At 48.1% G+C, this 22497-nt stretch overlaps 3 protein-coding genes across 4 annotated transcripts; all 3 read left to right on the forward strand.

The window, feature by feature from the left end:
- The first annotated feature begins 3487 nt into the window (after positions 1 to 3487).
- On the forward strand, positions 3488 to 5715 carry si:ch73-91k6.2 (alpha-1,6-mannosyl-glycoprotein 2-beta-N-acetylglucosaminyltransferase). Its single transcript, XM_030345551.1, has 2 exons — positions 3488 to 3628; positions 3714 to 5715. The coding sequence occupies exon 2, from the start codon at positions 3937 to 3939 to the stop codon at positions 5197 to 5199; it is 1263 nt and encodes a 420-aa protein (XP_030201411.1). The 5' UTR covers positions 3488 to 3628; positions 3714 to 3936; the 3' UTR covers positions 5200 to 5715.
- A 1104-nt stretch (positions 5716 to 6819) lies between these two features.
- brox (BRO1 domain and CAAX motif containing) lies at positions 6820 to 18171 on the forward strand. Of its 2 annotated transcripts, XM_030345379.1 has the most exons (13): positions 6820 to 6934; positions 7598 to 7711; positions 8557 to 8663; positions 9074 to 9170; positions 9304 to 9399; positions 9978 to 10050; positions 10531 to 10636; positions 10793 to 10882; positions 11908 to 11993; positions 12287 to 12368; positions 13545 to 13695; positions 15376 to 15535; positions 16009 to 18171. In XM_030345379.1, exons 1-13 carry the CDS (start codon positions 6828 to 6830, stop codon positions 16093 to 16095), a joined length of 1356 nt encoding a protein of 451 aa, XP_030201239.1. In that variant the 5' UTR covers positions 6820 to 6827; the 3' UTR covers positions 16096 to 18171. The 2 variants fall into 2 exon arrangements, with proteins under 2 accessions (XP_030201239.1, XP_030201240.1); XM_030345380.1 differs by lacking the exons at positions 15376 to 15535; positions 16009 to 18171 and adding an exon at positions 14926 to 15291.
- Positions 18172 to 18248: 77 nt separating this feature from the next.
- Positions 18249 to 20651, forward strand: LOC115534403 (protein FAM177A1). Its single transcript, XM_030345382.1, has 5 exons — positions 18249 to 18368; positions 18801 to 18893; positions 19258 to 19312; positions 20120 to 20235; positions 20369 to 20651. The coding sequence occupies exons 1-5, from the start codon at positions 18351 to 18353 to the stop codon at positions 20507 to 20509; spliced, it is 423 nt and encodes a 140-aa protein (XP_030201242.1). The 5' UTR covers positions 18249 to 18350; the 3' UTR covers positions 20510 to 20651.
- Positions 20652 to 22497: the final 1846 nt, after the last annotated feature.

Below are 22497 nucleotides of genomic sequence, written 5' to 3' on the forward strand. Positions count from 1 at the left end.
ACACACACACACACACACACACACACACACACACACACACACACAGACACACACACACACACACACACACACACACTGTGTATTGTGTACATATTAGAATGGAATTAAAGAGGTTTTCTTTCTGGGCGTTTTGCAGTGAAGTCATAGTTTGTGTTGTAATCTGTGACTCATACCACTCAACCATCTCCAAATACTAAAATAATTAAATGCCAAACCCATTTCTGGAGTATGTCTGTTCCACACCCTTGTTGACCTGCCCTTGAGCAAGACGCTGGGCTTCCACACTGAACCAGAACGAGACGTTGTGAGTATTGTCCTGTTCCTCAGGTCACACACCATCTGTAAAGACATTAAACTCACATGTCTTTCTATCTGTGTATCTATCTGCTGTGTGTCTATCTATCTAATGTGTATCCATCTACTGCATATATAAATGCATGTCTATCTGTAGTATGTCTGTCTATATACTGCATGGATATAAATACAGTATATATAATATGTGTATATATATATATATATATATATATATATATATATATATAGGCATATTTCTGTCTAATATCCATCTATCTCCTGTCTCTCCATCTCCTGCAATTTTCTTCATGTCTATCTGTTTTTTTAATCCAACAGGCCACGACGATTGCACCGGGGGGTGGCTGCTCCTAGCGGCCCGCCCCTCTCACTGCACCCGCCAGCCCTCTGGCGGCTGTTGGCGGCTCTCCGGTCGCTGCTTCAGCCAACCGGCCCCAGAGATTGGTTTCACATTCTTCTTGTTTACAGACATGAGAACATTTTGTTCCCTTCGCGCAGATGTGAATATTAAAACCTTTCTCATTGGACCTTGGAGTGACATATGATTTCATCAATACCGAAACACGTTAGTTAGACCCCTAAATAGATCTAACCTAACATCTACTAACCATCTCTAACGTTACACCTAAACTAACCATCTCGAACCTAACTCCTAAACTAACCATCTCAAACCTTGCACCTAAACTAACCATCTCGAACCTAACAACTAAACTAACCATATCTAACTTAAGACCTAAACGTAACCGTCTGTAGTGTAAAATCATGTGTAAGCGTGTGACCTCATTCCTCAGACCTCTCGCTGTTCATCTCTAGTTACCGCCGAGGGCGCAGCGGTATATCGCGTCATTCTGGATACTGCTGCCATCTAGCGATGGAAGAGAGGAACAACCAGAATATAGAGAGACCAACGAGCGTTATCTCTCTCTCTCTCTCTCTCTCTCTCTCTCTCTCTCTCTCTCTCTCTCTCTCTCTCTCTCTCTCTCTCTCTCTCTCTCTCTCTCTCTCTCTCTCTCTCTCTCTCTCTCTCTCTCTCTCTCTCTCTCTCTCTCTCTCTCTCTCTCTCTCTCTCTCTCTCTCTCTTGTCTCTCTCTCTCTCTCTTTGTGTGTGTTTGCGTGTTGTTGCCTAGCAGATCAGGTTGCAGACTGTTAGGTAGGTAGGTAGAACGGTAGGTAGGTAGACAGACAGGTAGGTTGACAGACAGGGTTAGGGTTAGCCTAACCCTAACCCATATTTACGAAATTTACACTCATGTTTATTTCTGCTTTAGGGTTCAGGTTTAATCCAAGGGATTTGTTTCTTGTGAAGCAGAGGAACACCCTCAAGACTGACAGGATGTGGAGAAGATCGACAGGATATCCTGTCCCTTCTACAAGGACATATAGCAGCCCAGAGTACAGCTCCTGTGTGTGTGTGTGTGTGTGTGTGTGTGTGTGTGTGTGTGTGTGTGTGTGTGTGTGTGTGTGTGTGTGTGTGTGTGTGTGTGTGTGTGTGTGTGTGTGTGTGTGTGTGTGTGTGTGTGTTTGGGCTCATGTGTACATGCGTTTATCCGTCAGAACTCTTATCTGCAGGAAGAGGTTGAGCTGAACCAACAGCTTCATGCAAATTCCCCGCAAACAGCCTCTACTGGCTCTCATGGACTTTCAGTCAACAGGCTGTCAGTTTCGTGCTCAGTTAGTCCAATTAGAATCTGTAGATTACTATCTTCTAAACCGTCCCGCTGAACATGATAAGTAAGGCACATTTATTGAAGCAGAACCCTCCGCAAAGGAGTCATTAAAACACTGTAAGAGAAACGTAAAGTAAAGGGGAAGAGGTGTCAGCAGAACAGCTGGACACGTGTCTGTCGGCTGGTGCGTGTCCCAGCTCTATAATAGCGAGACTGCAGCCAACGATTCGGCTTCTCTGAGGGGAAACTTCCTCAAGTATTTCCTGGAGCTCGTTTCATGTTGTCTGGCCTTCAGGACCTCCTCCAGCTCTCTACCTCCTGTCTGGTCCCAGACCAGCTGAGGGGTCTACCTCCTGTCTCAGACAAGCTGACCCTGGTCCCAGACCCAGACCCTGGTCCCAGTCCCAGACCCTGGTCCCAGACCCTGGTCCCAGTCCCAGACCCGGGTCCCGGAGGGGGGGGGGTGTCCACACTGAGCTGAGCGGAGGTGTCTGGTGCGTAAAGACACCTCCAGCCATGTGGACCTCAGCCCTGAGCCGGGCGGTCCAGGCCTAATGTAAACACGGCCCTGCGAGCGTCAACACACCAGATCAGCGCTCAAAGTCCGCCGCCGCCGCGCCGGCCCGAGGCGTCGGGGTGCTGCCTCAGATCAGCAGGTGACCTCCCTGGCCTCCGACGTTGGTTGCGGCCAGCGTCTTTGGTTACCACGACAACCTGGTCAACGCGGTTCCCTCAAAGACTCTAGAACGTTCCCCCGCCCGTTTGACCGACGTGGCCGCCGTGGACCAGAGACCAGAGGACCCAGATCTCCTCCAGGCTCTGCCCTTTGGGCAGCAGAGCAGCATGGGAATGTTATCGGCAGTCCCGGGATTTCTGGTTAATTACCGGTCATTATGGGGGTGGTGTGGGGGGAGGTGGTGTTTGAAACAGCCAAGGTGTTTTGATGCCAGATGTGGCTAAACACGTTTTGATTGGCCCAGGATACGGGAGGCCTATAGTCACGTTTATTCTGGGTTTTACATCGCACAAAACGTAAAAAAAAATAGAAGAATCCCACGATGCACTCTGACTCGTTTGTTTAGTTACTTATTAAGTGACTAATTGACTGAACTCGAAGCCTGCAGGCCGAATACATCTGGGTTACTGGGTCTAGTCCAACCGGCAACTCAGTTTCACCACCACCGCTCACAGTTCACTTTACATCACCAACACTTACGGCTTAATCCCAGAAACACTAACCCTAAGACACTTTACATGACATCACTTGCACTAACACTAACGCTAACAATAACCCTGTCATGCAGCACTGAGACGCAGGATTTGCGTGAGTGTGAAAAAACGAAGCCTTCTGGCAATCCTTGGTTTGTTTAGTTCTGTTGACTCGGCCGGGAGTCAGCCCCGCGTTCCCGATACCTCACGGGAGGAGGGGAGGAGGGGGGTGGGGGAGGAGGGTAGAAGGTAGGTGGTGGGAGGGTAGGTGAGTAGGAGGTAGCAGAGTAGGAGGGTCGGAGGGTCGGACCAGCGGCTCGCTCGCCTCCCGTTGGCTGCTTTGTACACGTCAGCAGTCGGCGTGCTTCCTGCTGAAGATGGGTCGGACTCCTTCCATCCTCTTCCTGGTTTCCACTTCTCGCTCGTCACACGTCTTTTCGGTGAGTTCAAACTCCGGTAAACATGCTCATGGAGTTACCTTACTACCACTGCTCACCAACACCGCGGACCGGGTTTGTATCACAGGAATCGCACCGCAGAGCAGAAGGAGACGGACCGCTGTGGACCGGCTGGTGAGACGCTGTGGAGCCCGCGTCGCTGCTGTCATTCCTGCCTCAGAACTCGGGTGACACAACGTGACCAAGACGGCAAGTTTACCATGAATACCATGAACACGATGTCGATACGAGGGTGAAGCCGAGCCGACAGTCGTGTGTTTAGACCCGGTCTCTGCTGGTCCTCGGCGGTCATGAGGTTCCGTATGGTGCGGCGCAAGGCGCTGGCGCTGCTGGGGGTCTCGCTGGTCATCGGGACGCTGCTGTTCTCCACCCGGGTGCTGTTTCTGTCCGACCCGGAGACAACTGACCCCATCAGCTTCAGAGACAGCCACGTCTCGCAGTCCGAAGAGATGGTCAAACTGAACTTCGCCTCCCCGTCTGAATTGGCTGAGTCTGTTTTGAACGCGGATTACCAGCAGTTCGTTTTGAACGCAGACCGGTTCCCGGAGGAGCCCCAGCTGGTGCTGGTGGTCCAGGTCCACAACCGGCCGGACTACCTGCGCCTGCTGGTCAGGTCTCTGGAGAGTGCCGCAGAGGTCCAGGGCTTCCTGGTCATCTTCAGCCACGACTACTTCTCCGAGGAGATCAACTCCATCGTGCAAGGGATCACTTTCTGCAAGGTCGTCCAGATCTACTTCCCCTACAGCACCCAGCTCTACCCCGACTCCTTCCCCGGCCACGATCCCAAGGACTGCCCCCGGGACGCGGCCCGGGACCAGGCCGTGAGGTCGGGCTGCCTGAACGCGGAGCACCCCGACTCCTACGGCCACTACCGCGAGGCGGCCATCACTCAGACCAAGCACCACTGGTGGTGGAAGATGCACTTTGTGTGGGAGCGGGTGGGCGCCGTGCAGGGCTACCACGGCTTCGCCGTGTTCCTGGAGGAGGACCACTACCTGCTGCCCGACTTCTACCACCACTACCGCGCCATGGCGGCCTACCGCGCCGCCAGCTGCCCCGACTGCGACGTGCTGGCGCTGGGGAACCACAAGGTGCCGGACGGCGGCTTCGGGGGCCACTCGGACCGGCTGCAGACGGCCAGCTGGGAGTCCACCAAGCACAACATGGGCCTGGCGCTTTCCCGCGAGGTGTACTACAAGCTGATGGGCTGCAACGAGGCCTTCTGCACCTACGACGACTACAACTGGGACTGGACCCTGCAGCACCTGTCGGGGACCTGCATCGCCAAGCCCCTGAAGGTGCTGGCGGCCCTGGGCTCCCGCGTACTCCACACCGGGGACTGCGGCCTCCACCAGAAGAAGGAGGAGTGCAGGCCGGAGCTGGCGGCGCGGCGGGTGGAGGAGGTCCTGCAGCGGGTGAAGGGGAGCCTGTTCCCCGCCTCGCTCTCGCTCAGCGGGGGGGAGAAGGTGGAGCACCGGCCCCACGTCAAGAACGGAGGCTGGGGGGACCTCCGCGACCACGGGCTCTGCAAGAACTACGCCCGGCGCCTCTGAGAACCGCACTCACCTCCACGTGCACGGCCCACCTCCACGTGCACGGCCCACCTCCACGTGCACAAGGTGGACATCAGGAGGAGGTTCAGCTTCTGACTGAAAGTCCTCCAGGGGTCAGACCACCAGTTGTTGTCGTGTGTGTGTGTGTGTGTGTGTGTGTGTGTGTGTGTGTGTGTGTGTGTGTGTGTGTGTGTGTGTGTGTGTGTGTGTGTGTGTGTGTGTGTGTGTGCGTGTGCGTGCCTGCCTGTGCGCGTGTGTGTGTTATAGAGCTAGATTCCTAGCTTGAGTTTTAGCATCTTTCTTAAAACACCAAAGGGGCGCGATTGCCAAAGACTTCTCTTGATTACATTATAGGCCATTTAGTTGTGTTTGATCAGGTTTGGGATGATTTCAAAAGTGTGCGTGTGTGTGTGTGTGGGATGCAACTTGAGATTAAACAGCGGATGCCTGTGACAATGCAAATTTATTATTTTGTTATGCAGAAGATGTCCACAATGCGTTCTATTGTGATCCAAAGATAAGTAAATGTTGCTGAACGTGAGAACAATCTTCAACATGTCCTACTGCGTTACGTGGACGCTGTACACAATCGCTTTGGAGAAGATATTAATTTAAGAATGTCTGTTTTGGAATGCTTGGCATCAGACCAGAAATACCTGAACCGCCTCCAAACATTGACAAACTATTTTCAGCCTATGGGGTAAAGTTTCTCGAAGCGTTTGAATAATTCACCAAACGTGCCTTTGTTTGTTGAGGATTAATTACTGTGCCTTAAACTCTTGCTGAGCCATTGAGGGGATGAAAAGTATGCTGACATGTTGACCCACCTTGGGTGAAGTTCTAATCAATCGATTGTTTACACCAAACACTTTGGATCGCTTCTGCATTCCATAAAAGATTATATATATATATATATATATATATATATATATATATATATATATATATATATATATATATATATATATTTATCTATATATTTATATATACATACATACATACATACATATATATATATATATATATATATATATATATATATATATATATATATATATATATATATATATATATATATATATATATAAATGAAATGAACAATGATAAAATGAGTTTATTGACTAAAGAAACATATTCTTCCAACCAAATTTGTTTATCTTTCTAAGAAAATATTTTTGCAAAGCACAATCGTTGTATGTAAACTTTGAGGTTCTGGGGACACTTTGCCTTAGTTGGAGAAGATCCATGATGTCTGGTAGATTGAACAACTGGGTCAAACAAGTTCTCTTTACTTCTGTTCGTCACTAGAATTACATTTTTGCTGCTCTGTTCATGCAATGCTTGTCAAAGTGGGAAAATTAAAATGATTTATTGATATCTGAGTGTGTTTGTCTCATTGGTGTGTACATGCACACATGTTGTTCGATGTCTTTATTACGGGCTTGTCTCTCACAAACAAAGGGAGCGGGTCGGATCCCAGATCCGTTCATCCCGTCCTTACAGTCAAGTATGTTACTGACAGAACCGTCGGGGCTGATCTCAGAGCGTGGTATATATACGGCTTCGACGTCATCTGACCAAACGATCGGCTCTTATTGGTCGAACTCTCTCTTAGCTTTCACTTCCTGATGCGCTCCTATTGGCCAGAGGCTGCCTTTGGTTTATTTCCGGAAGTGAGTTGTTGTTGCTGTCAGACTTCCCGAAGAACCTCTCCGTCTCAGACCCCAGTTTCAAGGTAACGACGACCACCTCCACCTCCACCTCCCGACACATCCAACCCCCGACCACCTCTACCTCAAGTTTACCGCCTTTAATCCCGCGGTTTCACTTCTTCTCGTGTTTTCATCGCGTTGACGTCTCGAGACGAAGCTAACGCTAGCTATCGCTATAGACTACGTCACGGAGCTCCTCTCCTCCTCCTCCTCCGAACCTCAAGCCTTCAGACACAACGAGCCTCTCTTTAAGATCAGACACAGCGACCCTCCTCTTAACATCTTGACATGCCCATCCGAGTCGGTCGACAGGGTGGCAGTGAGAGAGGAGCCGTGTCTCCACCGAGCTCCTCTGAACACCGCCTCACTGAATAACTAGTTTAGGACCAAGTCGCCTCAAAGTATTCATGTCCTGCTGTATCTTTAACAAATCCTTGTATACATTCAACCCACGACGACCGTAGGTCCCCGCTAACACTAGCTGTCAATCACAGAGTATATATAGAGCAGGCGGGGTCGGGATGGCCGGGGAGGAATGCACCTGCCGTCCCGTAAGCAGCGGGTCATGTGATGGTGTCATGGGGTGATGATGATGTTCTGTGATGGTGTCATGGGGTGTTGTCCAGTGATGATGATGTTCTGTGATGGTGTCCTGTGTTGACGTCCTGTGATGTTCTGGTCCGTAGAGCCCAGTCCAGGATGGCCCACTGGTTCCACCGAAACCCCCTGAAGGCGACGGCCCCGGTCTCCTTCAACTTCTACGGGGTGGCCGGCAGCCCTGCCGCCAACAAGATCTGCAAGTAGGTGACCAGACGGGAGGGTTGGTCCAGGGCCATGGACGGGGAGTGGAGACTGCTCTGGTGGTTCACTAGTCGCTGGGTTCAGCTGCTGCTGGACCACAGGGACTCCAAGGCCTTAAGGCTGGTCTCTGGATCTGAACCCCCTATCCATCATCTGTCCCTGTGTCACCTCCCTTGTAACCCTAAGCTCCTTAGCTCCTACCCTCCTAGCCTCCTAACCCTACCCTCCTACCATAATAACCCTAACCTCCTTACCTCCTACCCTCCTTACCTCCTCACCTCCTACCCTCCTAACCCTACCTACCTACCATAATAACCCTAACCTCCTTACCTCCTCTCCTCCCCTCCTACCCTCCTACCCTCCTCACCTCCTAACCCTACCATCCTACCATAATAACCCTAACCTCCTCCCCTCCTGACCTCCTCCCCTCCTGATCTCCTACCCTCCTCACCTCCCACCCTCCTCACCTCCTACCCTCCTCACCTCCTACCCCTCCCCTCTGATCTCTGGCCCACTAACCCAGGGCTCACCGTATCAGGCGTTGTTCTTCCAGGGCGGCCCCGCCCTGCCGTGAAGGAGTGGTTTGAGTCCACAGCATGACGTCACACACGCCACAGGACACTCCCCAAGGGCCGCCGCAGCGCCTGATTGGTTCGAATGAGCCCTGAGAGGGAGGGGGGGAATGGCCTTCTTAGCTTCCTCTGGTCTTAATATTGAGTAGCTCCTCCCAGTCTTGAGTGTCTGCTCTCGGAGTGTGCTCAGACTAAGTGCTCAGACTAAGTACAGCAAGTACCGTCTTTCGGTACTTGCTGTCCATGTGGTTGATGAACGTTGTGGTCCGCAGCAACCTGAGGACGGACCGTGCGCGGCTGCTGGAGATGTTCACAGACGTCACCTGCAACCCGGACATGATGAAGAACGCCACCGACGCCTACTTCTCCCTGCTCCAAGGTAGAGGCGGGGGGGGGGGGGGGTCTCTACTGTAGATACTCTACTGTGACAGCAACCCTCTGCTGTCAATACAGTAGAGTATCTACAGTAGTCACTAGAGGGGTGTTACTAGAGTATCTACAGTAGTCACCAGAGGGGTGTTACAGTAGAGTATCTACAGTAGAGTACACAAGAGTTTGAGGATGTGTTCACTGACTGCTTGTGTATTTCATCACCAATACACTGATGCTTTAAGTTCCAAGGAGGTAGTTTAATGAACCTGTTTCTCTGTCTCCTTCCATGTGGATCAGTAATGGACCTGTTACTCTGTCTCCTGACATGTGGATCAGTAATGAACCTTTTTCTCTGTCTCCTAACATGTGATCAGTTGTTCTGCCACTAACCGCTGGAGGCTTCTTGCTACTCCCCAGGGTTCATCTCGTCTCTGGACGGGACCACACAGGAGAACAAGATGAGATTCATCCAGAACTTCAAGTGGACCGACACTCTGCAGGGGAACGTCCCAAGGTAGGCTCCTACAGAACCGGACTGTGGTTCTGTGACTCCCCTGAGAACCGGGCCCCCCATGCGTTGGTTCTACTGACCGCCAGAACGGGTCGAACCTGTCTCACCCCCCTCCTCTGAACCCCGTTTCCCACAGTGCGCAACAGGACGCCATCTTTGAGCTGATCTCCATGAGCTACAACGTGGCCATCTGGTACACCAAGTTCGCCTCCCGCATGGCGGGCAAGGAGAAGTAGGTCCTCCCGCCCTCGTATCACCGTTTATATATCATAACATCATCGTTTATCATAGTATCACTGTGTATATATCATAACATCATAGTTTATCATAGTATCACTGTGTATATATCATAACATCATCGTTTATCATAGTACCACTGTGTATATATCATAATAACATTGTTTATCATAGTATCACTGTGTATATATCATAACATCATTGTTTATCATAGTATCACTGTGTATATATCATAACATCATTGTTTATCATAGTATCACTGTGTATATCATAACATCGTTTATCATAGTATCACTGTGTTTATATCATAACATCATCGTTTATCATAGTATCCTCATGTATTTATCATAACATCATCTTTTATCATAGTATCCTCATGTATTTATCATAACATCATCTTTTATCATAGTATCCTCATCAATTATCACCAAATGTCATATCACCACATCTCATATCACCATGTAGCATATATACCATGATTGACAGCCTGGGATGTAATGGTTGGCAATTGTGACCTTGAAACCGTATTTGTGTTAACGTCTCTGATGTCTTGTGTCTTGTCTTGTGTCTTAGTGTAACGGAAGCGGAGGCTAAAGACGTCCATCGAAGCCTGAAGATGGCCGCCGGCATCTTTAAACACCTCAAGGTGAAGACCACTAGCAGTCATATCACATTAGCTTCATCTACAGTAAAGCTATTCTAGTGATAACTTATTTTAGCTACGGCTACAACAAAGATAGCCCAGTGATAGCTTCTTTTAGCTTCTTCTACAGCAAAGATAAGTTGACGAACAATAGCAGCCATTAGCTTACGCTACAGTATAGATAGCCTAGCTACAGCTTCTATAAGCCTCTCCTACAGTATAGTTAGGGTAACGTGCAACAGCACCTATTAGCTGCTACAGTAAAGATAGCCTAGCGATAGCTACTTTAGCGTCTCCTGCAGTGAGTGGGAGCTTCACTAAAGGGTTGGGTGTCTCAATTCGGGCCTTGGGGGTGCAGACCTCCTCGGTGTGGTGGCCTCAACGACCTCTGGGGGAGGGCAGGGGGGCAGCAGACAGGAAAAAACAGGACCATAACGCAGGTCAGAGGAAGAGTCTATAACGCTGCGCTGGTGTTTTCTACAGGAAGACCAGATCCCCCGCCTCATCACCCCTGCCGAGAAGGGGCGGGACCTGGAGGCCAGGGTGATTGACGCATACATCATCCAATGCCAGGCGGAGGCACAGGAAGGTAGCTAGCATGTTAGCATCATTAGGTTCGGTATTGGAGTTGGTCCATGGTCCTGGTGTGGTCACATGGGTCCATGGTCCTGGTGTGGTCACATGGGTCCATGGTCCTGCTGCTGGTCCATGGTCCTAACATGGTTCCCTGGTTCTCGTCTCACAGTGACCATCGCGCGGGCCATCGAGCTGAAGCACAACGCTACGCTGGTCGCCGCCCTGTCCTACGAGACGGCCAACTTCTACCAGAGAGCCAGTGAGTCACCTAACCTCTGACCCTTCTCCCTGGGGAATCGTGATTGGTCATCCCTCTCCGAGCTCCTGATTGGCCAGAGCAGAAGTCTGCAGTGGATCATGAGGCATTAGTCCAGCACCAAACGGGAACAGATGTTCCCATAAAACAAATTCAGATTCCATTCCGATTCCTGAACTTATGTTTCGACTTAAGAGTTCTCTTACGATGACAGCAATAAAGAGTCGGTTCACTTACTGTCTACAATTTTTACTGACGTTTGTAATCTATAATGATACATTTGTATTCTTCTAGTTAGCTCGAACACCCGTAGATCGGAGAAGGTGACGCGTTTCCCATTCCGACTTTGAACGCAAGCATAACACCGTCGTGTTTGTGATGTTGTTTGTGTAGTAAAGGGGTCATGTGTGTCGGATCAGTGCATAGACTTGCGTACTCCCCGTATCGGAAGAAATTCACAAACAGGGGCTCTCTCTGTGATATGAATACAATCCTTTTGGCCGCCCGCCTCCTGTGGGACTGCGGGCTGACCCCGCCCTCTAGTGGCCTCCTGTGGGACTGCGGGCTGACCCCGCCCTCTAGTGGCCTCCTGTGGGACTGCGGGCTGACCCCGCCCTCTAGTGGCCTCCTGTGGGACTGCGGGCTGACCCCGCCCTCTAGTGGCCTCCTGTGGGACTGCGGGCTGACCCCGCCCTCTAGTGGCCTCCTGTGGGACTGCGGGCTGACCCCGCCCTCTAGTGGCCTCCTGTGGGACTGCGGGCTGACCCCGCCCTCTAGTGGCCTCCTGTGGGACTGCGGGCTGACCCCGCCCTCTAGTGGCCTCCTGTGGGACTGCGGGCTGACCCCGCCCTCTAGTGGCCTCCTGTGGGACTGCGGGCTGACCCCGCCCTCTAGTGGCCTCCTGTGGGACCGCGGGCTGACCCCGCCCTCTAGTGGCCTCCTGTGGGACTGCGGGCTGACCCCGCCCTCTAGTGGCCTCCTGTGGGACTGCGGGCTGACCCTGTTAACCATGCTGCTCTGTTTTCTAGACCAGACGCTTCACACTTTGGAGCCAGAGTGCAGCAACAAGTGGAAGAAATACTTCCAGCTCAAGATGCACTTCTACATGGCTTACGTAAGTTATGGAACAGTTATAGTCCTCCTGTCAGTAGCACAACAATTAGTTAGTCTTAGTTAACCCTGTCTCAGTTAACCATGTCTTAGTTAACCCTGTCAGTAACACAACAGTAAGTTAACCCTGTCTTAGTTAACCCTGTCTTAGTTTACCGGTCGGTACCTCCTGAAGTGTGTTTGAGGGGTTTTAAACCTTCTGGTTGTGTGATTCCCTTGTGTAGCTCTTTGTGTGTCTATTTTGTGTCGCTCTTTTTGTGTGTGTGTTGTGACTAAAGTGTGCGTGTCTGTCTACAGGCGTACTGCTACCACGGACAGACGCTGCTGGCCAGCGATAAGTGTGGAGAGGCCATCCGCTCCCTACAGGAGGCAGAGAAGTGTGAGTAACCACGCTAACTATATCCCAGGTTAACCCCGCTAACTAAAGCCCAGGTTAACCACGCTAACTATAGCCCAGGTTAACCCAGCCAACTATAGCCCAGGTTAACCCCGCTAACTATAGCCCAGGTTAACCCCGCTAACTATAGCCCAGGTTAACCACGCTAACTATAGCCCAGGTTAACCCCGCTAACTATAGCCCAGTTAACCCTGCTAACTATAGCCCAGGTTAACCCCGCTTACTAAAGACCAGGTTAACCATGCTAACTATAGACCAGGTTAACCTCGCTAACTATAGTCCAGGTTAGCCACGCTCTCTATAGACCAGGTTAACCTCGCTAACTATAGACCAGGTTAACCACGCTATCAATAGACCAGGTTAACCATGCTAACTATAGACAAGGTTCAATAGTTTAACCACGCTAACTATAGCCCTGGTTCAATAGGTTAACTATACCAGGTTAACCATACTAACTATTGACCAGGTTATGCATGCTAACTATAGCCCAGGTTCAGTTGGTTAACCACGCTAACTATAGACCAAATTCAATAGGTGTTGGTTAATGCTAACTGGTTACTGTTACTGTATGTGTCCGGCCTACGTGTTTCTGGTTAATGGTAAATGGTTACTGGTTGTGTCCAAGTTACCAGCGGGCAGAGGAGCTGTAATAATGGTAACTGGTTAACGGTTCTGGTAACTGGTTAACGGTTCTGGTAACTGGTTAACGGTTCTGGTAACTGGCTAATGGTTCTGGTTACTGGTCAATGGTTTTGGTTCCTGGTTGTGTCTAGCCTACCAGTGTGCTGAGGAGCTGTGTTAATGGTTCTGGTTCTGGTTCTGCTACATGTTAACTGGTCGATGGTCCCAGCCTACCAGCGAGCGGAGGAGCTGTGTTATTGGTTGTGGTAACTGGTTAATGGTACATGTTAACTGGTTGATGGTCCCAGCCTACCAGCGAGCGGAGGAGCTGTGTTAATGGTTACTGGTTCTGGTCACTGGTTCATTCTAACTGGTTGATGGTCCCAGCCTACCAGCGAGGGGAGGAGCTGTGTTAATGGTTGTGGTAACTGGTTAATGGTACATGATAACTGGTTAATGGTTCCAGCCTACCAGTGAGCGGAGGAGCTGTGTTAATGGTTCTGGTTCTGCTACATGTTAACTGGTTGATGGTCCCAGCCTACCAGCGAGCGGAGGAGCTGTGTAAGGAGTACCGGCAGACCAAGGGCCCGGGCTCCACGGCGCGGCCCTCGGAGCAGCTCTTCTTCCTGAAGCTCGGAGCGCTGGTGAAGAACACGCTGGAGAAGTGTCAGCGGGAGAACGGCTTCATGTCAGTACAAACACACGCACACACACACGCACACACGCACACGCACAACTACACAAACACACACGTACACGTCAGGGTTTCCGCTAGAAAAAAATTGGCGACGGTCATCATGTGACCTGGAAGGATTAATTTTAACGTTTTTTTTTTCCTTTCGATATTTGGCATCAGTGAAGCGTGCCGCTGCCGACTTAAAGTCAAATGTATCGAGAGTGTCTCTGCTGCTTGCAATGCGCATAAGCCTCGTGACTCTTCCTTCCCCAAGGCGGCTTCGCTGAGCAGTCTTTATTAGAGCTTAGGTTGGGCCGGCCCGAGCCCGTGCAAGTTCTGTCCGAGCCCGGCCCGGCCCGACACATTAAGTAAGGATGAGCCCGAGCCTGATTTCAACCCGACATTTTTTTTTAATACATGTGTAACTTTTTACCCATTTGTTACTTAGGCCTACTCTGCTAAATATACATGTAAGGGATAATGTATAGAACGCCGGTCATTATCGGGAAATTAAACCCGATAGGGGTTTAACCCCCTGAAGGGGCTTATTTTCGATAATGACCGGTGACGTTCTATACATTATCCCGCTTATTACGCGGCTACATGCCGAAACAAAAAAATAACTTCACATGGTGTGTCTTTTTACAATTTAATCGTTACCAGCATTCGTATTGTTGATCAGCAGTGAAATAGTCAAAGACGTTGACGTCGCTTAGCAACTGAAGATGCTGGGGTTGACAAGTTACCAGACTACTACCCATGCAAGTGAACGGAGCGTTCCACGGCATTGAGAAGACCTGAGTAATAAAGGCCTATAATATGTCTGTTTATGGCATAGATTTCCCCTCAGATTAGGCCAATAAAGCAATGATTTAAAAAAAACAAAACACAAACGCTCGATCAAAGGCCCGGCCCGACCCGGCTCGAGGATAGTGGTGGGAAATATCGGCCCGGCCCACATAGTTTTACATGAATTGACTGAACAAATGACCACTGTAGCATATTTAAACACAATTCAAATCGTGCAAAGAGAATTATTTCCATTGGTCATTCTGACCGGAGACATTTAGAATTTTCGGTCCTGTGTGTAAATGTGTGTGTGTACACGTGCACTGCACACACACACTTACACATAAACGTATGTTGTCCTGTAATACCAGCTTATTCCACAAGGTGATGTATTTGATGTTATATCATTTTATATAATGGTATTTAATTGTAATAATTATCCTGCAGTACCAGCTACTTCCACAAGGTGATATATTTGATGTTATATCATTTTATATAACATAATATAATGGTATTTAATGTTAATAATTATCCTGTAATACCAGCTACTTCCACAAGGGGATATATTTGATGTTATATCATTTTATATAATGTAATATAATGGTATTTAATGTTAATAATTATCCTGTAATACCAGCTACTTCCACAAGGTGATATATTTGATGTTATATCATTTTATATAATGTAATATAATGGTATTTAATGTTAATAATTATCCTGTAATACCAGCTACTTCCACAAGGTGATATATTTGATGTTATATCATTTTATATAATGTAATATAATGGTATTTAATGTTAATAATTATCCTGTAATACCAGCTATTTCCACAAGGTGATATATTTGATGTTATATAATGTAATATAATGTTATTTAATGTTAATAATTATCCTGTAATACCAGCTACTTCCACAAGGTGCCGGAGGAGGCGCCCCAGCTGGAGCTGAAGGCGAGCTACGGCCTGGCCGAGCCGCTGGCCTTTGAGCTGCCGCCGCTCAGCGAGCAGTGGAGCCCGGAGGTGCTGAACACCTTCGACCTCACCAAGGGGGCCAAGAACGACAAGGTACTGGGCGGCATGCTGCAGGCTGCATGATACATGGTACAACCTCGAGGGTAGGGTGCTAACCAGACAACGACAAGAACAAAAAGGTACTGGGCTGCCTGCTGGATGCTACATGGCCTAGCGTCAAAGTGCTAACCAGACAATACACTGGTACGCTGCGATCTGGGCTGACAGAATACTGGTGTACTAGTGAACCTCTTCACTGGTCTGTTTGTGTGTGCAGAGTACTAGTGAACTACATCACTGGTCTGTTTGTGTGTGCCCGGTGCACTGGAGTTTGTGTGGCAGTGTACTGGTGTACTAGTGAACTGGTTTGTTTCTGTGGCAGTGTACTGGTGTACTAGTGAACTGGTTTGTTTGTGTGGCAGTGTACTAGTGAACTTGTTTGTTTGTGTGACAGTGTACTAGTGAACTCGTTTGTTTGTGTGGCAGTGTACTGGTGTACTAGTGAACTGGTTTGTTTGTGTGTGCAGGCCAAGGCCAAGCCGGAGGAGGAGGTGAAGCCCATGAAGGAACCAGACCTGAAGCCTCAGAAGGACACCGGCTGTGTGGTCTCCTAGGGCGACCTCTGACCCCTCGGAGCCCGCGTCTCAGCCAATCCCCTTCCTCCAGGAGGGCTCCATCTTGTTACCCTCCATGGTGGCGCGAGGGCGGTCCATACTGTAATGTTATCCCAGAGCTGGAATCATCTTCTGCTGTCTGCTTTACAACCCACAAAGTAAAAGTCCCCTCCTAGCCTAGCCACGTAGCCTATCCGCCTAGCCTAGCCGCCTAGCCTAGCCTGCTAGCCTCCTAGCCTAGCATCCTAGCCTAGCCTGCTAGTCTAGCCTGCTAGCCACCTAGCCTAGCCGCCTAGCCTAGCCTGCTAGTCTAGCCTAGTACCCTCCTAGCCTAGCATCCTAGCCTAGCCTGCTAGCCTAGCCTGCTAGTCCTCTCCCAGCCACAGGGGGAGCTCCTGGCCTCCGTCTACAGGGGAGGACTTGCACTTTGTGGTCCCAGAACCTCCAGCTCTCTCAGTAAGAGTTACGACCCCTGGTCTTAAGGTAAATAACCCTTAAGGTACCCTTACCCCTGGTCTTAAGGTAGCTCATGCCCCTTAAGATGCCGACTTTAAGTTAAAGAGGTCCAGATGCTGTCGGCCTTGTTCTTCATGGTGGGTGAGGAGAGTGTCAGACACTCAGAACTGAACAACACTATTCAAACGATATTACAGATTAGTATTAATATTATCAGCATGCCCTTAACAGAACCTCTGCCCCCCCCCCCATGCGGTGGGACCATAGCCCACACACCTGCGGCGGTAATGTGTGACCCTGGCTGACCGCAGGTGTGTCACTATATGATGACCTCATCATGAGCGCCTCATTAAGGATCCTTCAACGATAATCGATAACCGACCTGCCTTCCTGCCCGGTGTCAGCTGAGTGGTGCCACCGGGAACCAAACAGAACCCCGACAACCACCGAGACACGTCTATATGTGGTTTGAATCGTCTCAAAGCATTCAAGCTTCTTTTAAAGTTTTGGTTATTTTGGATTCTCCTCCTCTGCTGTCTTTCTTTTTATACTCGAGGTAGCATCTCTTATTTAATGATTCTGTTTCCAAACTCGATATAAGTGGGTTACGATGTTGAGTCGTATATTAGTGATGATTTGGGGACTTTGTAATATACCCCCTATTAATATTAGCTTTTTAATGTATTACTCATGTTTAATGATAGATTAGATTTGTTTTTTACACTATACACTAAATGTTACAATATAGCATTGCTTGCCAACCACGTTTCCAGTCCAGCTTGTTTTTTTAATTCTCTGGCCACATTTAGTGGTCACCAGCTGTTGCATTACCTGTAGAACTCATTACAATCTTTTTAAGCAGCGTACCCGAGAAACACCTGAAGGTCTCGTTAACAGTCTCGTTAAGCAGAAACACCTGAAGATCTCGTTAAGCAGTATACCTGTAGAAACAACTGAAGATATCGTTAACAGTCTCGTTAAGCAGCACACCTGTAGAAACACCTTGAAGTCTCGTTAAGAGTCTCGTTAATCAGCGTACCTTTAGAAACACCTGGAGGACTCGTTAATCAGCGTACCTGTAGAAACACCTGGAGGGCTCGTTAACAGTCTCGTTAAGCAGCCGGGAAGCACTGCCACGAATGTATCACAGAGTTCTGCATAACGGAACAATCTCAACATATATCTAGAAGTCTAGGCGAGCGGGGAAATGTACATTTTGTATTTATAAGATGATGTCATGTTCTAAGATGTTGTTTAATCGTTGGAAGGGAGGCTGTTTAGAAGTGGTGTCCTATAACCCGTAGAGTGTTCTCAGCCATCGTTCCGCAGTGGGAGCTGTGGCAACACGACAGGACATACTAAATCCTTCTGCTACTTCCTGTTGTGTTCATACATCAGCCTATCAGGTGGCCTTTTGCACTTTGTGTTCAGTTATCTACAGTCATTTGATCTGAAGGAAGTAGAACTCCTAGCACGCCGTGTTGCATCATGGGATGGTTTACAAAACAAAACAAAAAACTTGTTGCCTATGCTGTCAATCATCTTTCATTTTTCACGGTATTTAATGATCAGAATAAGTTGTATTGATCGATTACAATAAAGCTCATTATACGGTTAAAACACGTCTGGCCTCATTCCTGCCACTCAAACGAGTGCCCGACCTGTGTGGGTACAGTGTGGGCGTGGCCAGCTGGGCATGGGGGCGTGGCCGGCGGAGTCCAGGAAATCCTGGAGCGACGACGAATCTCCCAGCAGGAGAAGTGGTTCCTGGGCCGAGGCTACTGGGACCCAGCTGTGGGATGGAGGACCGACAGGAAGTAAGTTCCCTCTGATGACATGTCGACCACGACCTCAGAGAGCTGTTGATCAGTCGCACCCTGAAACACGAGCTGGAGGCTCAACGAGGTCCCAGATAAGAGCGACTATCAGGTTGAGACGTAATCACCCGGCGTTCAGAAAAACTCATTGTTAACTGATCTGTGTTTATCTTGTATCTGTATATTGGGTGTATATTGTTATCTATTGCATGATAGGCCTTTTGAGGATGTTGAAACACAACCATTTGGCAATTAATGACTTCCTGGTTATCTGATAGGCAGACAAAAGGTTTACCTTGAACTCTCCATTGCTCACACAATCATCCCTCAAGAACAACCAGACAAAGACATAACAAACCTTCAAAATAAGAGCATGTGTTTGGAAAACCCATTTGTGGTCAGCTAAGTAAAAAAATGTGTGTGTGTCAACAGAGGAGGGTGGTCCACTTCGCCAGTGGGGAGACTATGGAGGAGGACGAGGAAGATCCAACACATGATGAGACGCTCAGGGAGCCATCAGAGAGGGTGAACGACTCCAGACCAACATTAAATCTTTTGCATCGTCTCACTCTTCTCTCTGAAACCTAAATCTGTTGCATCGTCTCACTCTTCTCTCTGAACACAATCTGTTGCATCGTCTCACTCTTCTCTCTAAACACTAAATCGGTTGCATCGTCTCACTCTTCTCTGAACACTAAATCTATTGCATTGTCTCACTCTTCTCTCTAAACACAAAATCTGTTGCATCGTCTCACTCTTCTCTCTGAACACTAAATCTGTTGCATCGTCTCACTCTTCTCTCTGAACATTAAATCTGTTGCATCGTCTCACTCTTCTCTCTGAACACTAAATCTGTTGAATCGTCTCACTCTTCTCTTGTGTTCCCTAGACTTGGAGGTCGTGGAGGAAAACTGGGGGTCTGGTGATGAAGATGACCCTTTGCGGTAACACACACACACACACACACACACACACACTTTCTAGCGTTCATGTCTTTACATTGATTTATGTGACGTTTAATTAAGCTCAGTTTCTGAACATATTTTGTGACAGATTACGTTCTTATCGTGTTATTTGCTAGTGAAAATCACAATTTGTAACATTCTGCATGCATTTTTTCTCTTGTACATTGTTTTATTATGTTGTTAATCAATCAATCAATCATTTAACCAGGTAGAAATTCATTGATATTAAAATCTCTTTTATGAGAATGACCTGACCAAGAAGGCAGCACCGTGATAAAATAAACACAATCAACAGTCACATGCAATTCCCAAAACCGACACTCAGCACCAGTCAATGTTCAGTAGGCCTACAAGATAAGGGACACGAATATGTATGAAAATAAAAAATGAGTACAGTTCAAATAAAAATACATATACTGCGAAAGTCAAAATGAATACACCTTGCTGTTATAAAAAATATAAATTTACAAGCAGTTGCATTTTCCGAGAGAATCTTCCCTGTCCTTCAGCATTACTTTAGTTCTCCTAAGGTTACCGGCGCTGACAGCTTCAGGTGCTTTTGTATGTATGTTGGCATGCATGTATGCATGCACGCACACTCTGGTAATCAAAAATGTAAGTCAAGTCTCAACACCGACCCCTAACATATAAAGAACATCAAATAAAGTATCTGTATTTACATCATGATATGCAGAGCAACTTCTAGGCTCTTTATTACGCCCGCGGCTGCGGGGGGCAGTGGACCGCGTTCAATACTGACCCGGATTGTCTCTCTACCCCCTGCAGCGTGTGACTTCCTGGGGGCGCGGCTGGCCAGCCTGTTGGGGCTGGACTCCGCCAAGTACCAGTATGCCATCGACCTGCACCGCCGCCGCCAGCCGCAGCGGCGGGACGACCCGCAGGTAGGAGGGAGAACCGAGAACAGAACGGGACGGTAGAACGGTAGGATCGCGTCTAAAGTACCAATACAGAAGTATAGCTCAGTTCTTCATAAACCGCGACTCCTCCTCCTCCTCCTCCTCCTCGATGCCCCAGGTACCTGAGGACCTGAGTGGAGCCCGAGGGGAGAGGATTGTTCTCTCCACCAGACCGGACCGCACTTACAGTGCCACAGAACCCAGAACCGTGGGTCAAGGGGCGCACAACGAGGCCTTTCAGCATGATCGTGACCCCTAAACCAAAAGTAAAGAAGAGGAGGAATGTTCTGTGATTTGGGATTTTCTTTAAAAACATTCAACAGAAACTTTCCATTTGTAATTTAACCGGACTTAGTAAAGTGGGATCAGGTTTGAAACTTTTAAATAAAATGTGAAACAAATTTGTTTTATTGGATCAGTTATTTTATTTAAAAACGCGAAAAAATATTTTAATATGTTGACGAATTCGACAGTACGTACGATATTAAAGTCCCACTATGCAACTTTTTAGCCAAAATTACATTAGTGCCGCTTTTCCACCGCACATGTAGCTCGACACGACACGACACGACTCGACACGACTCGACACGGTAGCAGCGCGGGTCCTTTTCCACCGCAAATAGTACCTCCGGGACGTGGGCGGGGTCGGCTGCGTGAAAGGGCCGTGACGTATTTTTGTACGCGACGCAAACAACACCTACGTAACCCACACATGGACAGAACCCACATAACAACAATGGAGAACATCGATGCGATGGTATTCGTGTTCATATTATTAGCTGGCATGTTGAAGAAGTGGAATATGTTGGCTGCGGCGCTGCTATGGCTGTTACCAGCATGGTTGCCATGTCGCTCTCGTGACTTCGTCACACTCTCTGGCCAATCAGTGGCCGGCCGTCTGCCGACGTCACCTTTTAGCATCGGCTCAGCCGCTTGGAACCTAGAGCGAGGCGGTACTAGAAAAAGCAGCCACTTCAGGTACCAGATACCATGTTTTCGCGGTGGAAACGCAAAAAATGCGAGCTGAGTCGAGTCGTGTCGAGCTGGTACCATGCAGTGGAAAAGCGGCATAAGTATGCAGGTTGAGAGTAGAGATGTCCGATATTATCGGCCCACCGATATTATCGGCCCGATATTAGCATAAAAATGTAATATCTGTCAATATCGGTATCGGATTTTTTTTGCCTTAAAACCGATTTTTTTTTTTTTTTTTTTTTTTTATAGCTCAAATAAATGTTTTCAAAATTGTGCAGTACAGTGCACATTGTAATTGACTCATATTTGTGCATTTATTCAATTAAGGTTATTGAGTTTTAGTTAAAGAAACATACTGCTATGTTGCACATAGTTGTTCAGGTACAATGTTTTATCATTTGTGGAGTCAAGTTTGCCCTATTTGTTGTGGGCATTGTCAAGATTATCTCAGGGAGAGTGTAATCCAAACTGTTGTCTGAGACCATTAAAAAAATAAAAATAAACATGGCACTTTTCCCTTAAATTAAGTTGAAGTATTTTTCTTATTTTGCACAGACAATGTTAACATTTGGAAAGCCTTGTTGCATTCAAGAATGCATCCAGTGGGGCATCACAATAACATTAAGCATGTTGTGTTGATTCCACAACAGGAGATATGTAATGTTACCTAAATTAGGTTTGAGGAAAAATAACCCAAATCTCGACATCGGTATCGGCTGATATCGGAATCGAAAATTTAGAGTTGGACAATATCGCATATCGGATATCGGCAAAAGGGCCAATATCGGACATCCCTAGTTGAGTTATGCTGATGGTTCTGCATCCATTTCTGGGTTCATTGGTGGGTGTGTCATTTACCCATGTCGCCTCTCCAGTGAAAAAGCGCATATGCAACTTGCTCTTTTAGGAACGACACAATCCGGATGTGACGCAGCGGAAGTATCCTCGAAAATGTAGTCAGATTGTACTTTCGAAAATGCCTTACGGCACAGACACACACCCAAACATGGCACCGGCTAGATATAAACAGCCAGTTGCGAGGCAATTGTTGCATTCATCATGGACCAATCGACTGATATGGGACCCAAGAGGCGACCGTCGGTGGAACAAAAGAAGAATGGACCAGAAAAGAGATCAGACACGAGTGAAAGGGGAACTAAGCAACTTTTTTGGCTTGATTTACCTTAATATAACAGGCTAAGAGTCATTGCGATGGTTCTATTATACATTTTTGTTCGATTGTTCGTTGTTTAGACTCACCCTTGCGCATCT

This window comes from Gadus morhua, chromosome 21 (genome assembly GCF_902167405.1).
Source record: "Gadus morhua chromosome 21, gadMor3.0, whole genome shotgun sequence".
Classification (NCBI taxonomy): Eukaryota; Metazoa; Chordata; class Actinopteri; order Gadiformes; family Gadidae; genus Gadus; species Gadus morhua.